At 42.1% G+C, this 18,140-nt stretch overlaps 1 protein-coding gene across 17 annotated transcripts in view; it reads left to right on the top strand.

The window, feature by feature from the left end:
- The window catches only part of PPFIBP1 (PPFIB scaffold protein 1), a 60,090-nt gene that overhangs the window by 15,097 nt on the left and 26,853 nt on the right, over nucleotides 1-18,140 (top strand). For 11 of the 17 annotated variants that reach the window (XM_088660205.1, XM_088660199.1, XM_088660196.1 and 8 more), the window contains exons 4-12: nucleotides 435-548; nucleotides 1,317-1,448; nucleotides 3,992-4,084; nucleotides 8,507-8,621; nucleotides 10,450-10,482; nucleotides 12,759-12,820; nucleotides 13,192-13,276; nucleotides 15,410-15,567; nucleotides 17,340-17,449. In XM_088660205.1, coding sequence (XP_088516331.1) covers nucleotides 435-548; nucleotides 1,317-1,448; nucleotides 3,992-4,084; nucleotides 8,507-8,621; nucleotides 10,450-10,482; nucleotides 12,759-12,820; nucleotides 13,192-13,276; nucleotides 15,410-15,567; nucleotides 17,340-17,449 — 902 coding nt within the window. Of the gene's footprint in view, nucleotides 1-434; nucleotides 549-1,316; nucleotides 1,449-3,991; nucleotides 4,085-5,304; nucleotides 5,398-8,506; nucleotides 8,622-10,449; nucleotides 10,483-12,758; nucleotides 12,821-13,191; nucleotides 13,277-15,409; nucleotides 15,568-17,339; nucleotides 17,450-18,140 lie in introns of all 17 variants that reach the window. The other 6 variants (XM_088660203.1, XM_088660201.1, XM_088660197.1 and 3 more) reach the window with 2 other exon arrangements.

The raw sequence follows: 18,140 nt of genomic DNA, 5'->3' as shown, positions 1-18,140 counted from the left end.
ATGCAAACAAGGAGAGGTTATTTTTGCAGATTAGCTACTGGCTAAACAACAGAAAGCACAGAACAAGAATAAATAAGCGGCTCTCATAGAGGAAAGTAAAAAGTTAAAAGAACTCCCATATTAGACTTAAGTTTATCAGAACAAGTTAACTCAAGTCTGTAGGAAAATTATGTCTCCTGTTATGTATGTGGATGGAAAGTTTAGTCCTGATGTGCTCTGATTGTCCTTTGCCATTCCTTTAGATTTGTCTTATCAATAGAGGTTTGTAGGTCTGCCCTGATCGTAGTTGGTGGTTCTTTGGATAATCAGAAATATAAAACATACTCGTCGTCATCTTTTTGTTTGTTTGTTTGCTAGTTATGTAACTCCAGATAGAAATGTGCTACCTAAAAAGGAGGTGCATTGATAGATCTGTGTATCCTGTTTTTGTGCAGGTGAGTGTCCTTACTGACCAGGTGGATGCTCAAGGAGAAAAGATAAGAGATCTGGAGCTATGCCTAGAAGAACACAGAGAGAAGCTGAATGCCACAGAAGAAATGCTGCAGCAGGTATTGATGGAAATAGTATTTTTTTTTTAAAAAAAGTTGGTTTTTCTATCAGTCTTTGTTGCTTTTTTGCAGCTATTTTAGTGTTAATTATTATGTTGCTTTTGTTAATGTGTCTATTTAAAATGTAAAAGGAAGTGAAAACGGGGCTTTCCTGTCCTAAAACTATTCAAATTGTGAACCAATTTGAATAAAATGGCAAGTGTACTCATGGTATAATATTAGACCTGCATTGTGAATAGGGGACTAGATACAAAGTGGGATGGAGGTTGTTGTGTCTTTAGAAGTTCTGAAGAAGGATTTTTAACCAGTGCACTTATTATTCCTGCAGGCTATGATTTTATTTATTTGTTTATTTAAAACACTAGTGCCCCTCAAAATTCAAAATATTATCAATAAAATGAATGTGTTAAAATGCAACAAATCCCTCAACACCCACAGTTGCTGAAATCCCCATAGGATTTGCATAGGAGCAATGTCCCATTTGGTTACCTGGCCAGTAAACTAAAAACTCCTAATCTCATCGCAGGAATAGTTGTCACTGACTAAATTCCCTTTTAGGAAGCTATTTTGGTTTGCTTGGTTTGCAGTCCTAACGCCACACAACTGACAATAAGCCCATTAAATTCAGTCGGACTGACTTCTGAATAGATATACTTAGGAGTGTGCTGTTAGTATAGGTTTTTTCTTGTTTTGAACTTGGAGGTCTATGTTTATGGTGATATGGAAATTCACTGAACAGCTCTCAAATGAATCAACTCCTCTTATCAGGAGCTCTTAAGCAGAACATCCCTTGAAACGCAAAAGTTGGACCTTATGGCAGAAGTTTCTAACTTGAAGCTCAAGCTGACAGCTGTGGAAAAGGATCGACTTGATTTTGAAGACAGATACAGAGACACAGAGGTAAGGTAGATTACTCATGGCTGAAACTTTTGTATCTTGTAATTCCTCAAACAAAAGTTTGTTTTGATATTTGTGGTGGAAGAGTGATATTTTTATTTCATTTTTACTGTTAGAAATGAAATCAGTTGTTTAGGATTTGCCTAGACCAGAGGTTTTCAACCTTTTTGAGTCCACGGTTCCCTTAACCAACTACATTTTTTCTGCATCACCCCTGTGGGAGCCCAGTTAGGTCACCCTTTGCCTGCTTGGGAGCTGCTCACCCTTTTCCGAACATCCTCCCTTGTGGAGTGTTTCCTCAGCCTCCTCGCCTCTCCCTTCTCCTTGGGAATCCTCTGGGTAGATGCTGACACCCTCCTTGGTCTCTGAGCTGCCCTGCCCTCCAATAGAGGTGCCTCCCAGAGGCACCCTTCGCCTGCGGAGCTTATAGCCAGGGCTGCTGCAATAAACAGCCATGTAAACCTTTGGGAGGCAGAGATGTGAGAGGACATCAAAGGAGGGAAGGAAGGAAAAAGAGACAGAGGCCGGTGTTGCCCATGGTATCCCTGACCAACATTCAAGGCACATCAAGGTGCCATGGCACACTGGTTGAAGAACACTGCCATTGGCCATCACAAAAATACAGGCACAACTTGTGACCTGCCAGAGCAACTGTTGTCCACCAGTTCTGTATTGTGAGCTGCTGGTCCCATGCAAATCACAAAACCGGAGGTTCAATTGAAGCATTTGAGGCCAGGATTCAGCTTGATCTGTCATTAAAGTTAAAGTACTGGAATTTTTCATGCAATCCCTCTTACGTTGGGTGTGGTCCAGAATAACAGAGGGTAATAAATAAGTATCAAGAAAAGAAATTGGAATAATCAGAAATAGTAAAAGGTACAACAGTAGTTTGCTTGGAAGCATGTACAAATGAATTAATCTATCTTGTAATAGACAAGGTTGTTCAGATTCTCTTCCAAAAGTACTTTTACCTATTAAAAGATAGAGGATTTTTTCAGGCCATTCTTGTCTGCTCTCTAGAAGTATCTGGTTGCTCACTATGGGAAACAGAAAGCTGCAAGTTCACGAATCATAGGTCTGCTCTAGCAAGCCTGCTTTTTACAGTGGCCAACCAGATGCTTCTAGGGAGGGCATGAAGAATGTTTCTCCGTCTTCCTGGAAATTGGGATCCAGAGGGATCCTGCCTCTGAACAGTCAGTCATCATAGCCAATAGCAGCCACAGATCTCTCCTAACCGAATTTTTATTTTAGATTCAAAGTCATGTAAAGTTATGGCCATTGGCACATTAGGTGCCAATGAACTACATAAATTAAGTACTTCTGTGTGAATAATTTCTGTTTGCTAGGAGTTCCCACACTCCCACACCCACAGGTCTCTGAAATAATGGGGTTTAGGTTCATAGATCCATACAATTGTAGAGTTGGAGGCACCACAAGGGTCATTTAGTCCAACCCCTGCAATGCAGTCATCTTTTGCCCAACGTGGGGCTCAAACCCAAGATTAAGAGTCTCATGACTGAGCTATCCCAGGCAAGCAAATGCTAAATGAAGTATAACTTTATGTATGTAGCATACTTTCTTTTGTAATTTACATATGGAAATAGCAATGTTGCTGCTGAAATATGTGTAGGACACAGAGGGCACTGTGCTCAAAACCACGGATACTCTTGGGTTTGCTGATTGAAAGGTTGGCAGTTCGAATCCCCGTGACGGAGTGAGCTTCTGTTGCTCTGTCCCAGCTCCTGCCAACCTAGCAGTTCGAAAGCACGCCAGTGCAAGTAGATAAATAGGTACCGCTGCAGCGGGAAGGTAAATGGCATTTCTGTGCACTCTGGCACTTGTCACGGTGTCCCATTGCTCCAGACGAGGTTTAGTCATGCTGGCCACATGAACCAGAAAACTGTCTGTGGACAAACGTCGGCTCCCTTCGCCTGAAGCAAGATTAGTGCCGCACCCCATAGTTGCCTTTGACTGGACTTAACTATCCCGGGGTCCTATACCTTTATCTTTTTTTAACTAGTAACTTACTACATTTGGAAAACAAGGCTCTCGAAGTAGGCTGAGGTGTGTGTGTGTGTGTGTGTGTGTGTGTGTGTGTGTGTGTGTCTGTATCTATATCCACACCTACACACACACACACACACACACACACACACACACACACACACACTGGTGCGAAGTAGGTGGCCAGGGGGCCAAATTTTCAATGAAGGGGCTGCCCCCAAGCTCTGAAACATGCTCATGTCACATGGGCAAGTTGTCAGCACAAGATGCCTCAGCACGGCCCGCAGGATGTGTGAGCGATGTTATCACGCTATGGGGCATGCACGCACACCGCAAACATGCCACAGGGTGTGCACACATGGTCGTGTGTGTGTGTGTGTTCACTAAAGTTGGCCTGCTTGAACATTTTTATCTCATTCAACTTTGATCTCTTTCAATATCAGTAAGAACAGTTAGAGTATGCCAACTGCTTTGCTTTACTCTCCCATGAATTTTCAGTTTAAAATAACAATTACTTTTCCTGCCTTGTCCTTTTTAAATAGGGCTTGATGCAAGAAATTAATGAATTGCGGCTAAAAGTGGGAGAAATGGACAGCGAGAGACTTCAGTATGAGAAAAAGCTTAAATCTACCAAAGTAAGTAATGTGAGCTGTGTGTGAGAGGTTGAAAGGCTGTTTTCAAAACCCAACTTACAAGAGAGAGTTGTCTACTTTAGAAAGAGGAATCATGGGGGCACCAATACTGCTTGACACCATACTTTATTATACTTTGATATTCATAGGCATTTTGTAAAGGGGCGCTTCACTGATGTGGCAGTCCACAAACTGTAGCCTTAGAGTTGTGCAGGATTGTACATCCAGGCAGAATCTGCTTGTCAGGCAGGGTGGAGTCACTGTGGTATCGTCCTGGAAGAGGGACTGCTGTTTTTTTGCTGGCAGGGAGAGCAGCTGAGGTCAGATGAGGTGAGGTGGGGTGGCAGGAAGGCTGGAGTAGTGCAGATGAACCAGCAGAGCCAACTCAGGTGCTCCTGAATTGCATTTTCACCTTGTGGACCTTCCTGCTACTTTGCCCCTCCTGGATAGCAACAGCAACCCACTGCCAGGAAGCTAGCGTTGCTGCTCCCCCTCATGCAGCAAGCCACTTCTGCATCTGGGATCACATATCGGTGATGTTCACATGAGCTAGTGCATCCAGATAGGAAGTAGCATCATGGCATGGTATTTTTGAGTCACATCAGCAGTCCCAAAGGTGAACCTGCTGGAACCCATCAATAATGTGAAAGAAGAGAAAAAAATGCATTTTCTTCATAAACAGCATTTTCATGAAATGTACTACAGTATAAAGAGTCAGAACGTGTTTCTTAAGCAGGAAAAAAAGTTAGCAGCTGGCTTACCTCCTTTCAAAGGGCTGGTTCTTAGGCTAGCTCAGGCATCCCCAAACTGCGGCCCTCCAGATGTTTTGGCCTACAACTCCCATGATCCCTAGCTAAGACGACCAGTGGTCAGGGATGATGGGAATTGTAGTCCAAAACATCTGGAGGGCCCAAGTTTGGGGATGCCTGGGCTAGCTGCTTGCCGCTTCTGTCTGCCTGGTTACTGCTACTGGTAACATATGTACTGTCAAAGCCATCTTGGCGAGGTTGTTACTCCACACACAAGCTCCCTTAGCTTCCAGCAGCCACATTGCACAGCTTATGTAAGAATCCTTTGACATGCTAAGTATGTTTACTTGGAAGAAAGTTTCATGAAATCCACTCTGGTTTATTCGGACTTAAATGTGTTTCACGCGGGATCATGTTTAGCCTTGTTTCTTTTCTGTCTTTACTTCTCTTTCACTCCTCTGTCTCCATTACTAGTCTTTAATGGCCAAACTTTCTAGCATGAAAATCAAAGTGGGCCAGATGCAGTATGAAAAGCAGCGGATGGAACAAAAATGCCAAATGTTAAAGGTGTGGTAGATTGGTTGGGCCTGGTTTTCAAATCATTTCTTTACCCACGGCGTTTTGTGACCCTGTGTTCCATTTTGTGTTTCTGCCTTGTTGTTGGAGTTTGTGTGTGGTCTTCAAAATGTATAACTGTTTTTCCTGCACATTTGCTTTTTTAAAACAGTTTTCATTTGGGTCTGTAATGAGGGCAGCGCGCAGGATAAATTTTAAAGCATAGCTTCAGTAACATGAATGTGTTGACTAGATCATTCATTGATGTTGGGCATGTCTACACTAAAGACTTAAAGAGATTTAGCACTTCTGTCTTCTCAGAGAACCCTTGGAATTGCAGTATTGTGAAAGGAGGCTGGGGATGGCCCAGGAGTTTTCGCTCCCCTGCTCCCAGGGTGCTTTGGGGAAGAAGTACTGGGTGAAAGTGGTATAAAACTAATATAGGACGGTATTGTAGATATGGATATGAATACACCCACCCAATAGCCATATGCAGACGCAGACATGTGGAGTTTCCTGTTCAGCACTTGGTGGGAAGGGGAATGATCCTAGCTCAGTGATAAAGTATATGCTTTGTACATAGAAGGCCCACAGTTCCATCTCTGGTGCCTCCAGGTAGGGCTGCAAAAGTCTTTGGCCCGAAACCCCAGAGAGTGGCTGCTAGCCAGTGTCAGCAGAACTGGTCTGACCCAATATAAGGCTGCTTCCTATGTTACAAGGGACCCAGGTGGCACTGTGGGCTAAACCACAGAGCCTAGGGCTTGCTGATCAGAAGGTCGGCGGTTTGAATCCCCGTGACGGGGTGAGCTCCTGTTGCTTGGACCCAGCTCCTGCCAACCTAGCAGTTCGAAAGCACATCAAAATGCAAGTAGATAAATAGGAACCGCTATAGCGGGAAGGTAAACGGTGTTTCCATGTGCTGCTCTGGTTTGCCAGAAGCGGCTTTGTCATGCTGGCCACATGACCTGGAAGCTATACGCCGGCTCCCTCAGCCAATAATGCGAGATGAGCGCCCAACCCCAGAGTCGGTCATGACTGGACCTACCGTGTTTCTCCTAAAATAAGACGTGCCTCTAAAATAAGCCATGGCACGATCTTTTAAAGCAAAAAAAAAAAAAGACATCCCCCCAAAATAAGACGTGTTGGGGGGGGTACGTTCGCGGGACCCTCCTGGGCAGGAGGAAATGCTGTGAGGCCGTAGCAGGAGACCCGGGAACTCCCCTGCGGAAGAATCGGGCACGCGCGCAAAAAACAAGTAAGCGGCGGCTGATCCTTCTGGCCCCGATGCCGTCCTTCTGGCCCCGACGCCACAAAGGAGCCTCAAATGAAAGGGGGAGCGTGAGCGCTCCAACGCAGCCGTTGCTGGAGTTAGCCCCCAGGCGTCTCCAACCGAGAAGAAGCTCCGCAGAAAGCCCCCTCGGAGGTCAGAGAAAAGGCAGCTTCGTTGCTGAAGCCGCACACACCGCCGCTCTCCAGCTGATCGGCGGGGAAGCGCCCGCCCAGGCGATGTAGGGGCGGACTCCAAGCACAGCTTCCTGAGCGCTCACGGCTTCTCGAGCACTGGCGGGGTGGCCGCGCAGGCAGGGGACTCCCAGCAGCTCGGAGCTGCTGCTGAAGAGAGCGCACACGCCGCACAAAAACAGCACCCCACGTTTTTGTGTGGCGTGTGCGCTCTCTTCAGCAGCAGCTCCGAGCTGCTGGGAGTCCCCTGCCTGCGCGGCCACCCCGCCAGTGCTCGAGAAGCCGTGAGCGCTCGCGGCACCGTGCTCTTGCTCCACGGGTGCCTGTAAAAAAAAACGCTGCAAAAACAAAACAAATGGAAGAGAGGTGAAGGTAAGGGCTGGTGGAGGAAGGAGAGAGAGCTAAAAGGGGAGAGGGAATCGTCCAGTGACGTGGTCGACCAATGATCCGAATGCTTCAGGTGACGGGGCAAAGCCCCAGCCGCGCCGCACCGCACCGTGTGAAGCCCAGGGACCCGGCAGCGGGCGGCGCGCGAAGCTGCAGGACCCGGCAGGACCCGGCAGCAGCCTCAGCCGTGCCGCATGAAGCCCTGGGACCCAGCAGCAGGCTCACCGGGCGGCGCAAGAAAGCCCCGTACTTAATAATGCTGTACCATGCTTACCGGTAATAAAAAAAAAGACATCCCCCGAAAATAAGCCGTGATGTGTTTTTTTAGAGGAAAAATAAATATAAGACGTGTCTTATTTTAGGAGAAACACGGTAATGGTCAGGGGTCCCTTTACCTTTACCTTTCCTATGTTACAATTGCCAGTTGTGGGTGGATAAAACTATGTATGGCCTGAGCAATACATAGGGTTTGTTCTTACAAGAAATCTCCATATCTTTCCATAGTACATGGCAGTTTCATATGTATTCTCCCCTCTTCCATCTACCCAAAATATCATACATACATTATTTCACTGCACTGTTAAATTTGATTTTATTGTATGAGCATGCCTTGAGTTGTTTTTGGTTCACCGCGTTAAGGCTGAAATCCAGTGCACACTTACCTGGGAGTAAGTGGCTCTCATTTCAGAGGTACGCATCCTTAGGGATGCTTAATGCAACACTTGGCGAAAGGGACTCATGCATGTCTGAAAGGTGAATAAAATCCTTTTAGTGTCACTTTTCAAATTCAAATGAAGACATTATTAAACATTTAAATTGGAGATGGGATTGCTGTGACGGAGGCAGGCTGCCCCTGCATTTTGCGATGCAGGGAGAATTTGCTGTAAAGACTGTAAAAGGTTTTGATGAGGGCCTTCTCAGTAGTGGCGCCCGCCCTGTGGAACGCCCTCCCATCAGATGTCAAGGAAATAAACAACTATCTTACTTTTAGAAGACAGCTGAAGGCAGCCCTGTTTAGGGAAGTTTTAAATGTTTGACGTTTTATCACTTTATTATTATTAATAATATTCTGTTGGAAGCCACCCAGAGTGGCTGGGGAAATCCAGCCAGATGAAAGGGGTATAAATTATTATTATTATTATTAATTAGATTTCTAAAATAAATTTTAATCTGAAGACCATCTCTAACTTAAATGATAAACTTCAGTTTAGTCCCGCCTTTTAAAACACAAAGCTGGTTTTTAAACAGATGTGTTGATTTTCTCTTCGTGCAGGAAGAACTGGCATCATTAAAAGATAAATTAGACCAGAAGGAAGCTGAGATAAAACAGTTGCAAGAGAGACTGGCTCACCAGGTGAAAGCAGATGGGGTGGACATAAATGACAGAGGTAAGGCAACTGGCATTGAGGCTCCCTAAAGCCATGCTGTATCTCCTGTGGTCTGTGGTTTATGACTTGTCTGTTCTAGAAAAAGGCTCAGTTAAACCTACAGACATAGGCTGGTGTATTAGGGTCGCCATATTTTAAAAAAGTGAAAATCCAGACACAAAAGTTGTTGATTGAGCTTTTTTTTAGATGTTGGCAAAAAACCATACATTTTGCCGATTTTTTAAAAATTACCCTTGGACGTATGGCAACCTTAGATGTATGCATGTTGCTTGAGACCATGTTCTGCTGTTTTAATTGCAGGAAGAATTCGAATTGTAGTGTTGGAAGGGACCACAAGGGTCATCTAGTCCAACCCCCTGCAATGCAGGAATCTTTTGCTCAACGTGGGGCTCAAACCCACAACCCTGAGATTAAGAGTCTCATGCTCTACCAATTGATCTATCCCAGAAGCTACCACTTTTCAAATCTCAACCCATATGTGTTTTAAAAGACACCCTTCATAGAAAAAGTAATAAACAGACTGGGACATACCATCTTCATTTGCACATGGCATCTCCCTGGCACCTGATTTTTTCCCCCATGGATAGGTCAGGTTCTCGGGGGAAAACTAGTCTCCAATAAACATGGTAAACAATAGGTGGCCTGGTTATTGCTTTCTGTTTGTAGTAAAGGGGAGAGGTTATCACAAGACTCAAACTAGGTTAAAATTTATCTCTGGAAAGTAATGAGTGAACAAGCCTGGAGAATGTTGACTTCTGCATGGCTAAGATAGTAGCATATTTGAGATTTCAGTTGGCTGAATGCTGGGAGGACAATGTATAACTTCTTCTCTTTGTAGGGTGACGCTGCTATACTGTTGCTTAGCAACATAACGAAGCAACGATTAACATATATTTAAATTCATTTCTCCATGGTCTGCATTATATTTCCACATAGGACTGCTTTATTTGTCATGAGTTTAAATGTTTAAATGATCATGGATCTGCAAAATTACTCTAGGAAATTACTATCTTCTGGGGTTTATTACTAGGAATAAAAGATATGTTCACATGTACAGATTGGGATGAATTCATTGATAGAGTAAAATACAATCAAGAGAGAAAATAGAGCTTATTTATTTATTTTAAATACTGATGACTCTCCTATAATCATTGCTCTCAAAGTGAGTTAAAGCAAAATAAAATACAGAACAACATATATCATAGATAGAACACCAGAGTTTTAAGAGCGAGCAGATAAAAGTTAACATTCCTAAAAATGCTCACTGAAATAAAAACGCCTTAAAGGGACACTGAAATCCATACAGCTTTGCCATTTGAGGATAAATTATTATGTAAACAAATCCCAAGTTGAGCAGTTTTGAGAGATCCTGGGTATTATTGTGTGTCAGTGATAGATTCTAAAACAATATATTTCAAAAATTAATTAACGGTGAGGCTAAGGCAGCATGGATCTCGTAAGTACGAGGATGATAAGCGTTCTAAAGGAAAAATGATTTGCAAATAAAACAAACAAACAAAAAAACAAATAAAATGTTACCATAGTAATTATTATAAATAGTTGTATCTTGGCAAGTTCAAAATAGGGGTGGGGATGTATGTAAAAATGCGCTGAATTCTTCCATCTGTGAAGAAATTTGTGCAATAAGATACAAAATCTAGAGTCACTTTTATGAAAATTGTAAGGTGATGCAGCTCAAACACTAATTTATTATATGAATCATGAATAAGAACTGTACTGTGTATGACTTTATGTTCATTACTGTTGAAATTGCTTTAATGCTTATAAACTCCATCTAACTTCAAATTCAATGGGTTTTCCTGCACAGATGAAAATTGTAAAAAGAAGCTCAAAGACAAAAGTAAGGTTTTTGGTGTCTTTCCACAAGAACTTACATTTGACACACTTTTCCAGTACAGCTTTCTGCATGTGTCATATAAAACAAATTTAACAAAATGCTGTTAGACTGCTTCATCTTCCATCCTCATTTTCAATGGAAATAAAAATGGAAAGAGTAAAATGAAATCTTGCATTTTAAATATTGCATTTTTCTATTTCAAATTAGAAAGCATTTCGGACTACAGATTATATGATCCATTGATTTCTTGCCTAGGAAATAAACAAAATATTTAATAAACATACTTCTATTTTAATCTAATTGCCAGGATTAATCTCAGCATAGGCTATATCTATATACAGTATTCTATTCTCACAAGAACAATCTATTTTATTTCTGGTTTATTTTATAGCTTTCTATTTTTGGTACCCCCTAAGAGCAAAAACCTAGCTCGAAAGCACATCAAAGTGCAAGTAGATAAATAGGGACCGCTCCGGCGGGAAGGTAAACGGCATTTCTGTGCACTGCTCTGGTTTGCCAGAAGCAGCTTTGTCATGCTGGCCACATGACCCGGAAGCTGTCTGCGGACAAATGCCGTCTCCCTCGGCCTATAGAGCGAGATGAGTGCCGCAACCCCAGAGTCGGACACGACTGGACCTGATGGTCAGGGGCCCCTTTACCCTTTACCTTTTTAAGAGGAAAAACAGTTGGGCCACAAGGCCACTCAGAATTAAGGATGCTGTCAAGAGATGTTGGTTTAAGCAGGCTAACTTTGTGGTTTAGTTTCACACCTAATGCAGAACCATGATTTGGCATTGCATGAATGAGCCCTGTGCTTGCGTGTTCCAGTGCTTTCTCTCACTACTGATTTTCGTGAAAAAACATCCAAACAGGGCAAAATATTCTTTGTGCAAACCATAGTTTGAATGTCATTCGTGCACAAACTATAGCTTTTCTACTTTGCAGGTAACTACAACCTATGATTTGCTACTAAATTGGCAATAAGGAACTACACTGGAGCACATAGAATAGAATAATAGAATTGTAGAGTTGGAAGGTGCACTAAGGGTCATCTAGTCCAACCCCCTGCAATGCAGGAAACTCAGCTGAAGCATCCATGCCAGGTGGCCATCCAACCTCATCTTAAAAACCTCCAAGGAAGGAGAGTCCCCAACATCCTGAGGGGGACTGTTCCACTGTCAAACAGCTCTTACACATGAGATGTGGGAGGGAGAAGGGAGCACAGAATTTGTTCATGTAATACCAGACCATGGTTTGGTGTTGTACCTGAGCCAAGTTGCAGTTGGATTGTGACCATGGGATACAATGATATTCAGCTTTGCTCCACTGATACTTGAGCGTTTTTGGAGAGAACATAGGAAATTCTGAATGAATTGCAACTGACATAAGGGAAATAAGTTTTAACCCAGCTGATATTTAGTAGGAAATTAAAAACATTTTAAGGTTTTAATCGGGGAATGCTATGTAATACATTTTTCTAATTTATAACTCTGAATGGTATGAATGTTCATTGTGAATGAGGATAAAGGATGAAGCAGAGTTTATAATGAACTCAAGTTTTAACCTCTTTTTCTATTTGTGCTGCAACTACACATTTTAGCATGACTTTTCATCACAGCAGATATATATATACCATCCCATCATAATTCTCTCATGTTTGCAACCATTCTTAGTTATGGCTAAGCATCACTATGCCATCAGTTTCTTTTACCATTACCATCAATGGCCTAATTCCATTGCTCTTGTTGATGCTGGCACAATGAAGTATTGTTGCATTTCATATGATTGTTGTCATCTCTAAGAACTTGCTTATAACATTTAATAATTTGAGAGATCTAGGGCAAGTGTTGCATTGCATTTTTATAGAATTTTAGCATTGTGGTGCGTAAGAATAAGAAAGTATTTTGTCAGAACAGCCATGGTCATATCGGGTGGCAGGCTGAGATGCTTGAATATGGAGGGGGAAATGATTTGCTTTGCAAGGTTATGTTGCAAAGATTGCGGAAACAATGTTTGTGCACTTTAGACACTCTTAAAACAACTTAGGTGTGTGAGACTGATCTTTGTGAAAAGTTGTGAAGGTAAGTCACTTATCTCTTGCTCCGTAAGAACTGTGTTTTATTTGCTTTCTTCTTTTTGAAATGTTTAGATTGTTCTAAAACGAAAAGGAAGTGATTGCTTCTGATACATTATAAACTTTAGAGTTTGCTTTTTAAAAATTGTTCTTTTTAACTTTCTGCTTGCACTTCAATTGACTTTTGGTCGTTTCTGTGTTTTAGATGTTGAGGTGCAGAAAATGAAAAAAGCTGTAGAATCTCTAATGGCAGCAAATGAAGAAAAGGTACTGGAACGGTTTTCAGATTCACATTTGTTTATGCAGTTGAACTTGAGCCTTTTGCAGAGAATCAGTAAGATGGGAGCACAAATTATTGCCCTTATTAAGTGGTAAGAATCAATATCAATTCCCCAAAATGAAAATGGCAAAGTTTAAGAGTGTAATACAACAAGTGGGACTTTGCAAGAGATTCTGAAGTATTCTTTGACTAACACCTTGGATTTCTTAACTCACAATTATTCATTGTTTGCCACCACCATTTTGTAAAACTTTTTTTTGAAATTGTGGTGTTATTCAGTGCTCCCTAGAAGTGCAGGGAAGCAAGCGACCCATCGTAATTACAACAAATAAGAAAATAAGAACCTCTCTTTCTCCAGGATCGGAAGATTGAGGAGCTTCGACAGTCTCTTAATCGATATAAGAAAGTGCAGGACATGGTGATACTGGCTCAGGTCAAAAAAGGTACCTCAAGAGCTTTAACATGGGTCATTTTACAATGTTTTACCATAGGTTTATTCTCCTGATTAACACCATTCTGTTTTCAATTAAATGGCCAAGTAACCTCTCAAGTTTAGGTTTGTTTACATGCAGAAGACGTAAATCATTCCTAAAAAGAACCAGTAGATCTGGATACTCTAGGATTCTTCAGTTGCCTGTTTGCATCTCAGGATAGTCATTTATTTGGGGCTGATGTTTTAATCTGAAAACACTAATGGCACATTTCATTGAAAATTAATTGGTCTTAAGTTCTGTTAATTGTAATGGAAAGACTAAGAGCAGTGCTTAATTACCTCTCCCATTTAAATACAATGACACTTTAAAATGATTAACTTTCGTGTAAAGTGTTCTGTGGGTCTGGATGCCCTTCCCAGTCAAAGCCACTTGTATTCAAAGCAATCACCTATCGTTTATTACAATTGGAGCAATTCACAACCTTCAGTTTTGTAATCTATATGACAAATGCTGAATGGCAGAGTGGAGTTTAAAGGTGAAGGTAAAGGGACCCCTGACCGTCAGGTCCAGTCGAGGACGACTCTGGGGTTGCGGCACTCATCTCGCTCTATAGGCCAAGGGAGCCGGCGTTAGTCCACAGACAGCTTCCGGGTCATGTGGCCAGCATGACAAAGCTGCTTCTGGCGAACCAGAGTAGCACACGGAAACGCCGTTTACCTTCCCGCTGGAGCAGTACCTATTTATCTACTTGCACTTTAACGTACTTTCAAACTGCTAGGTGGGCAGGAGCTGGGACTGAGCAATGGGAGCTCACCCCGTTGCGTGGATTTGAACCGCCGACCTTCTGATCGGCAAGCCCTAGGCTCTGTTGTTTAGACCACAGCGCCACCCGCTGTTTACAAACTCTTAATTTGGAAGTGAAGCAGCAGGATGAGATACAATTGGTTTTTGTGGGATTGAATAAGTTAGTTGAATGTATTTTTTCTTATTCAAGTGCTTCTTCGGTAATTGATTGCCATTCTCCAAATTCCAATTAATTATTACCCTCGTCCATTTTCTGCAATGGGGATAGCTCAACTAGAGAATGATGATGAGACCAAAACCCTCAGGGTGTCAGACAGATGATTCAGCAGAAATGTTCAGAGAAGGTTTTGAATTTGTGCTTTGACAAATGAACCCTCAACTTTTTAGGGAATCTTGTTAGATAAAAGCAACGTGCGATATTACCAAAATGCAAAAATGAACATACACTTTTCAAATGTAAAATGTAAAACTTTGCATGATGAAACCATGGCCGTTCCCCAAAGAATAATCACTTTCACTGTTTGCAGGCATTTTGTAGGGGATCATTAAGGCTGAACTGTAGATAAATTTATCCTTTGAGGTCTGAAATGGTTTGCAGCATTCCTTACAGCGTTTTTCTGTGTGCTGCTTGCTTCATCTCATCCTCGTCTCTGTGGTAGAATAGCAATCTCCTGCCTTTATTTCTTCCCTTGTCATACATGTTTCTTTCCCTAGCTCTTTCTGTTTAATATGAAATTAACTTGGTTGTGCTTTACAGTGGAAGCTTCTAGCAATCCCTTCCCTTAGGCTTCTACACTAGGGTCCATTATCACTTGCATGTAGTCTGTCTGGTACACTCTTGGAAATGCCAAATACATTCACATATCAGGTCTTCCAAGCTGAAATAATGTCATCTACATCTAAACAGGGAGACTGTTGGTGATTTCTTCCCTTGAGCTAGTCTACCCAAGTGCATGACCATTTCCCCAATTGCCTCTATTTTTTATCACACACAGGCTGCACTCCTGTACCCGCTCACCTGGATGTTGAGCTCCATTCAACTCATGTTGAAATTAGTTTTGAGTAGATATGGTTGGAATTGCCTGTTATGATCACAGCCTTTGTGTGTCAGCAGCTGCACAATTGCATTGTGTGTGCGGGTGCCCGAAGGAAGAAATCAATATACCAAGCATCCCTTGGAAATGGATTTAGCTTTTAAGCACTGATGCAGTTCAGCAGTTGTTTTAGTTGTTTTAGTTACAAAACCATAATTCCAAGACTAGAATGTCACTCTGAGTATTGCTAATTCTGTTTTCAGAGTGAGAATATTCATATATAATTTCTCTTCTGTGTTGTTAGGAAAGGATGATGAAGGTGAGGAGTCTGCAAACTCAGGATCACTTTCAATGACTTTGTTAGATGAACAGATTCTAAACGAATATGAGAAAAGTCCATCCCCTACACCAGGGGAAGGCTCTCCAAACCACGAAGAGTTTGGAACACAAAGTCCTGAAAAGGTATTTCTTTAATATTTCTCTCCCTGCTTCTACATTTGCTTTCTTGTAAACTTAATTGGCATCCCAGCTGTTGTTAGAAATTAAACCTTGTAAAATACTTAAATGTAAGGCTTAAATGTTAGTATAGTTTTCCTTGTTATATAGATATGTTTTCTTTCTGGGTCTTGTGATTTTGAGGTGAAATAGCTACATGATGATTTGTGGATTAAATTATTTTTATTGCTACATTTTGTGACAGTGTAGATCTAGCATTAACCATTGTCAGCAACAAAGAGTAAACTGTGAATCAAATGTTCAGATTTCCCATCCCCTGCCATCTCCATTAACCACAAAGAGGAAACTTGGGAAGGAACTAGAGTGTGAGTTGGGATGGGGAAAGAGAGCACATGATTCCACAGCCCTTTCCTGGTTTAGTAAACCATGATTTATATTATGAAAGTGTCGCATGACTTAAGGCTGCAATCCTCTGTGCACTTGACTAGGAGTAAGGTCCTTTGAACACAGTAGTGCAAAAATTGCATAGGATTGAATTTCATGAACCAATTTAGAGGAGGACTGCAATATGAAGTTGATGAATAATATTGATTAAAAAGGTCCCTGATTTATCACAAGGCAGATATTTTTAAAGTGGTTGGTTAATTTTTAATACAAGTAGTTATTAAAAGGGAAGTATCTGGGGCTATCAGTCATTCCTCCATCGTAGAAAAGGATGCATCTTCTAAGACAGAGGCTGCTGCAACATATGCATTCATCACCTAAAAACAAATAAAGTGTATCAGTGGATTTTTAAAATTTATGTGCCAATTGATTTTTTAAGAGGCTGCCTGCCTTGCCTTAGCTACAGTAGTATCTTGGTTTGCAACCACTTTGGATTACAACCATTTTGGATTACAACCACATCAAACCAGGAAGTGTGTGTCCCTTTTTTTGGATTACAACCCATTTTTTTCGGATGCCTCATTGACAAAAAGGCGCCTTGGGTTACAACCTGTTTTGGTTTACAACTGGACCTCCGGAACGGATTATGGTTGTAAACCAAGGTACCACTGTATATTTGTTGTTGCTCATAAATAAAAGTTCATGTATCACTTGTTAGGTCTAGAAGCCCCACCCCACCGCCACAGCTCACATAAAAAAACAAAAGAGAAGGGACTTCCGACTTCTGTTTCTTAAATAGTAGCATTCTATGTTGCATGGCAAGCTCTCTTTAAAAGGTCTCCCCCTCCTCCAAAGTAGTTTGTAGCATAAATTGTGGAGATTTCTTTAAATGGAGGATTTAAAATCTTACCTTTTTGCTTTGTCTAATATGACATAGCAAACGTTACAATAGAGTTAAGGAGGATTTGATCCTACCAAGTTTAAAGCATTTGCCTTGTAGACCGATGGGTGTTACGTTAGAATTATGTGCGAAGTGAAAGGGGGAGTATGTTACCAGAAGGCCCTTTTAAATATTTGGTAGTTAAGATGAGTGCGTTCTGGATGGTGCAAAAGTGTTGCATGCCTTGTTAGTATTCTGCTTCGTGCAATAGGTAACATTTCATGTTGGAGGTCTTGTTCAGTTGTATTTTCCAAAGGATCTACGACTGCATAGATACATTGGATATGAGGATCTATGACTATCAAGTGTAGGCTGTATGATCAACCTGAATGATAAAATGTGAAGGCTTCAAGCTGTTGAGCCTTGAGTGTATTGTGTGCCTGTTGTCAGTTAATTAATGTGTATCTCTGCTGCCTTCTCACGGGAGTGCTCATGTGCTTTCCCCCCCTTGTAGAATTCACCACAGATCCATACGAGTGTCTTGCAAGTTCCCATTCCTTCTTTTTCACCAGCATCCAGATGTTCAACAGAATCTACCCATAAAGTTATTGCAAGTGATGCCAGGTATGGATACTTTACCAGAAAAATAAAGAAAGAAAGCCATTTGTGGTGATAAAAATGTGCATAATGTCTGTTTGATAAAGCAGATTAAGGTCTACAGGCTTCAGCAACAGTGTGGTGGCGGCGGCAAGTTTTCCAGAAATGCAAGGTTGTCAAGACAATTAAATGGCAAAATAGAGTAAATTACAAACACATCTGACATGGGGCTTTTGGTTCCAAGTGTTCTGCATATACATGAAAATCACATACACCCAAACCCTTGGAGCTGTTCTGCAGCTAGCAGGTGAGGGGGAGGGAGAGAATCCCCAGCACTCCCAGAGCCTGGGCTCTGCACCAGCAAGCAAGGTAAAGGTAAAGGGACCCCTGACCATTAGGTCCAGTTGTGACCGACTCTGGGGTTGCGGCACTCATCTCGCTTTACTGGCCGAGGGAGCCGGCGTACAGCTTCCAGGTCATGTGGCAAGCATGACAAAGCCGCTTCTGGCAAATCAGAGCAGCGCACAGAAACGCCGTTTACCTTCCCACTGTAGCGGTACCTATTTATCTACTTGCACTTAGACGTGCTTTCGAACTGCTAGGTTGGCAGGAGCTGGGACCGAGCAACGGGAGCTCACCCTGTCACGGAGATTCGAACCACCCACCTTCTGATTGACAAGCCCTAGGCTCTGTGGTTTAACCCACAGCACCAGCAAGA

Source organism: Zootoca vivipara, unplaced genomic scaffold (assembly GCF_965207765.1).
Source record: "Zootoca vivipara unplaced genomic scaffold, rZooViv2.hap1.1 HAP1_SCAFFOLD_30, whole genome shotgun sequence".
Lineage (NCBI taxonomy): Eukaryota > Metazoa > Chordata > Lepidosauria > Squamata > Lacertidae > Zootoca > Zootoca vivipara.
This window is presented reverse-complemented; position numbering and strand designations above follow the sequence as displayed.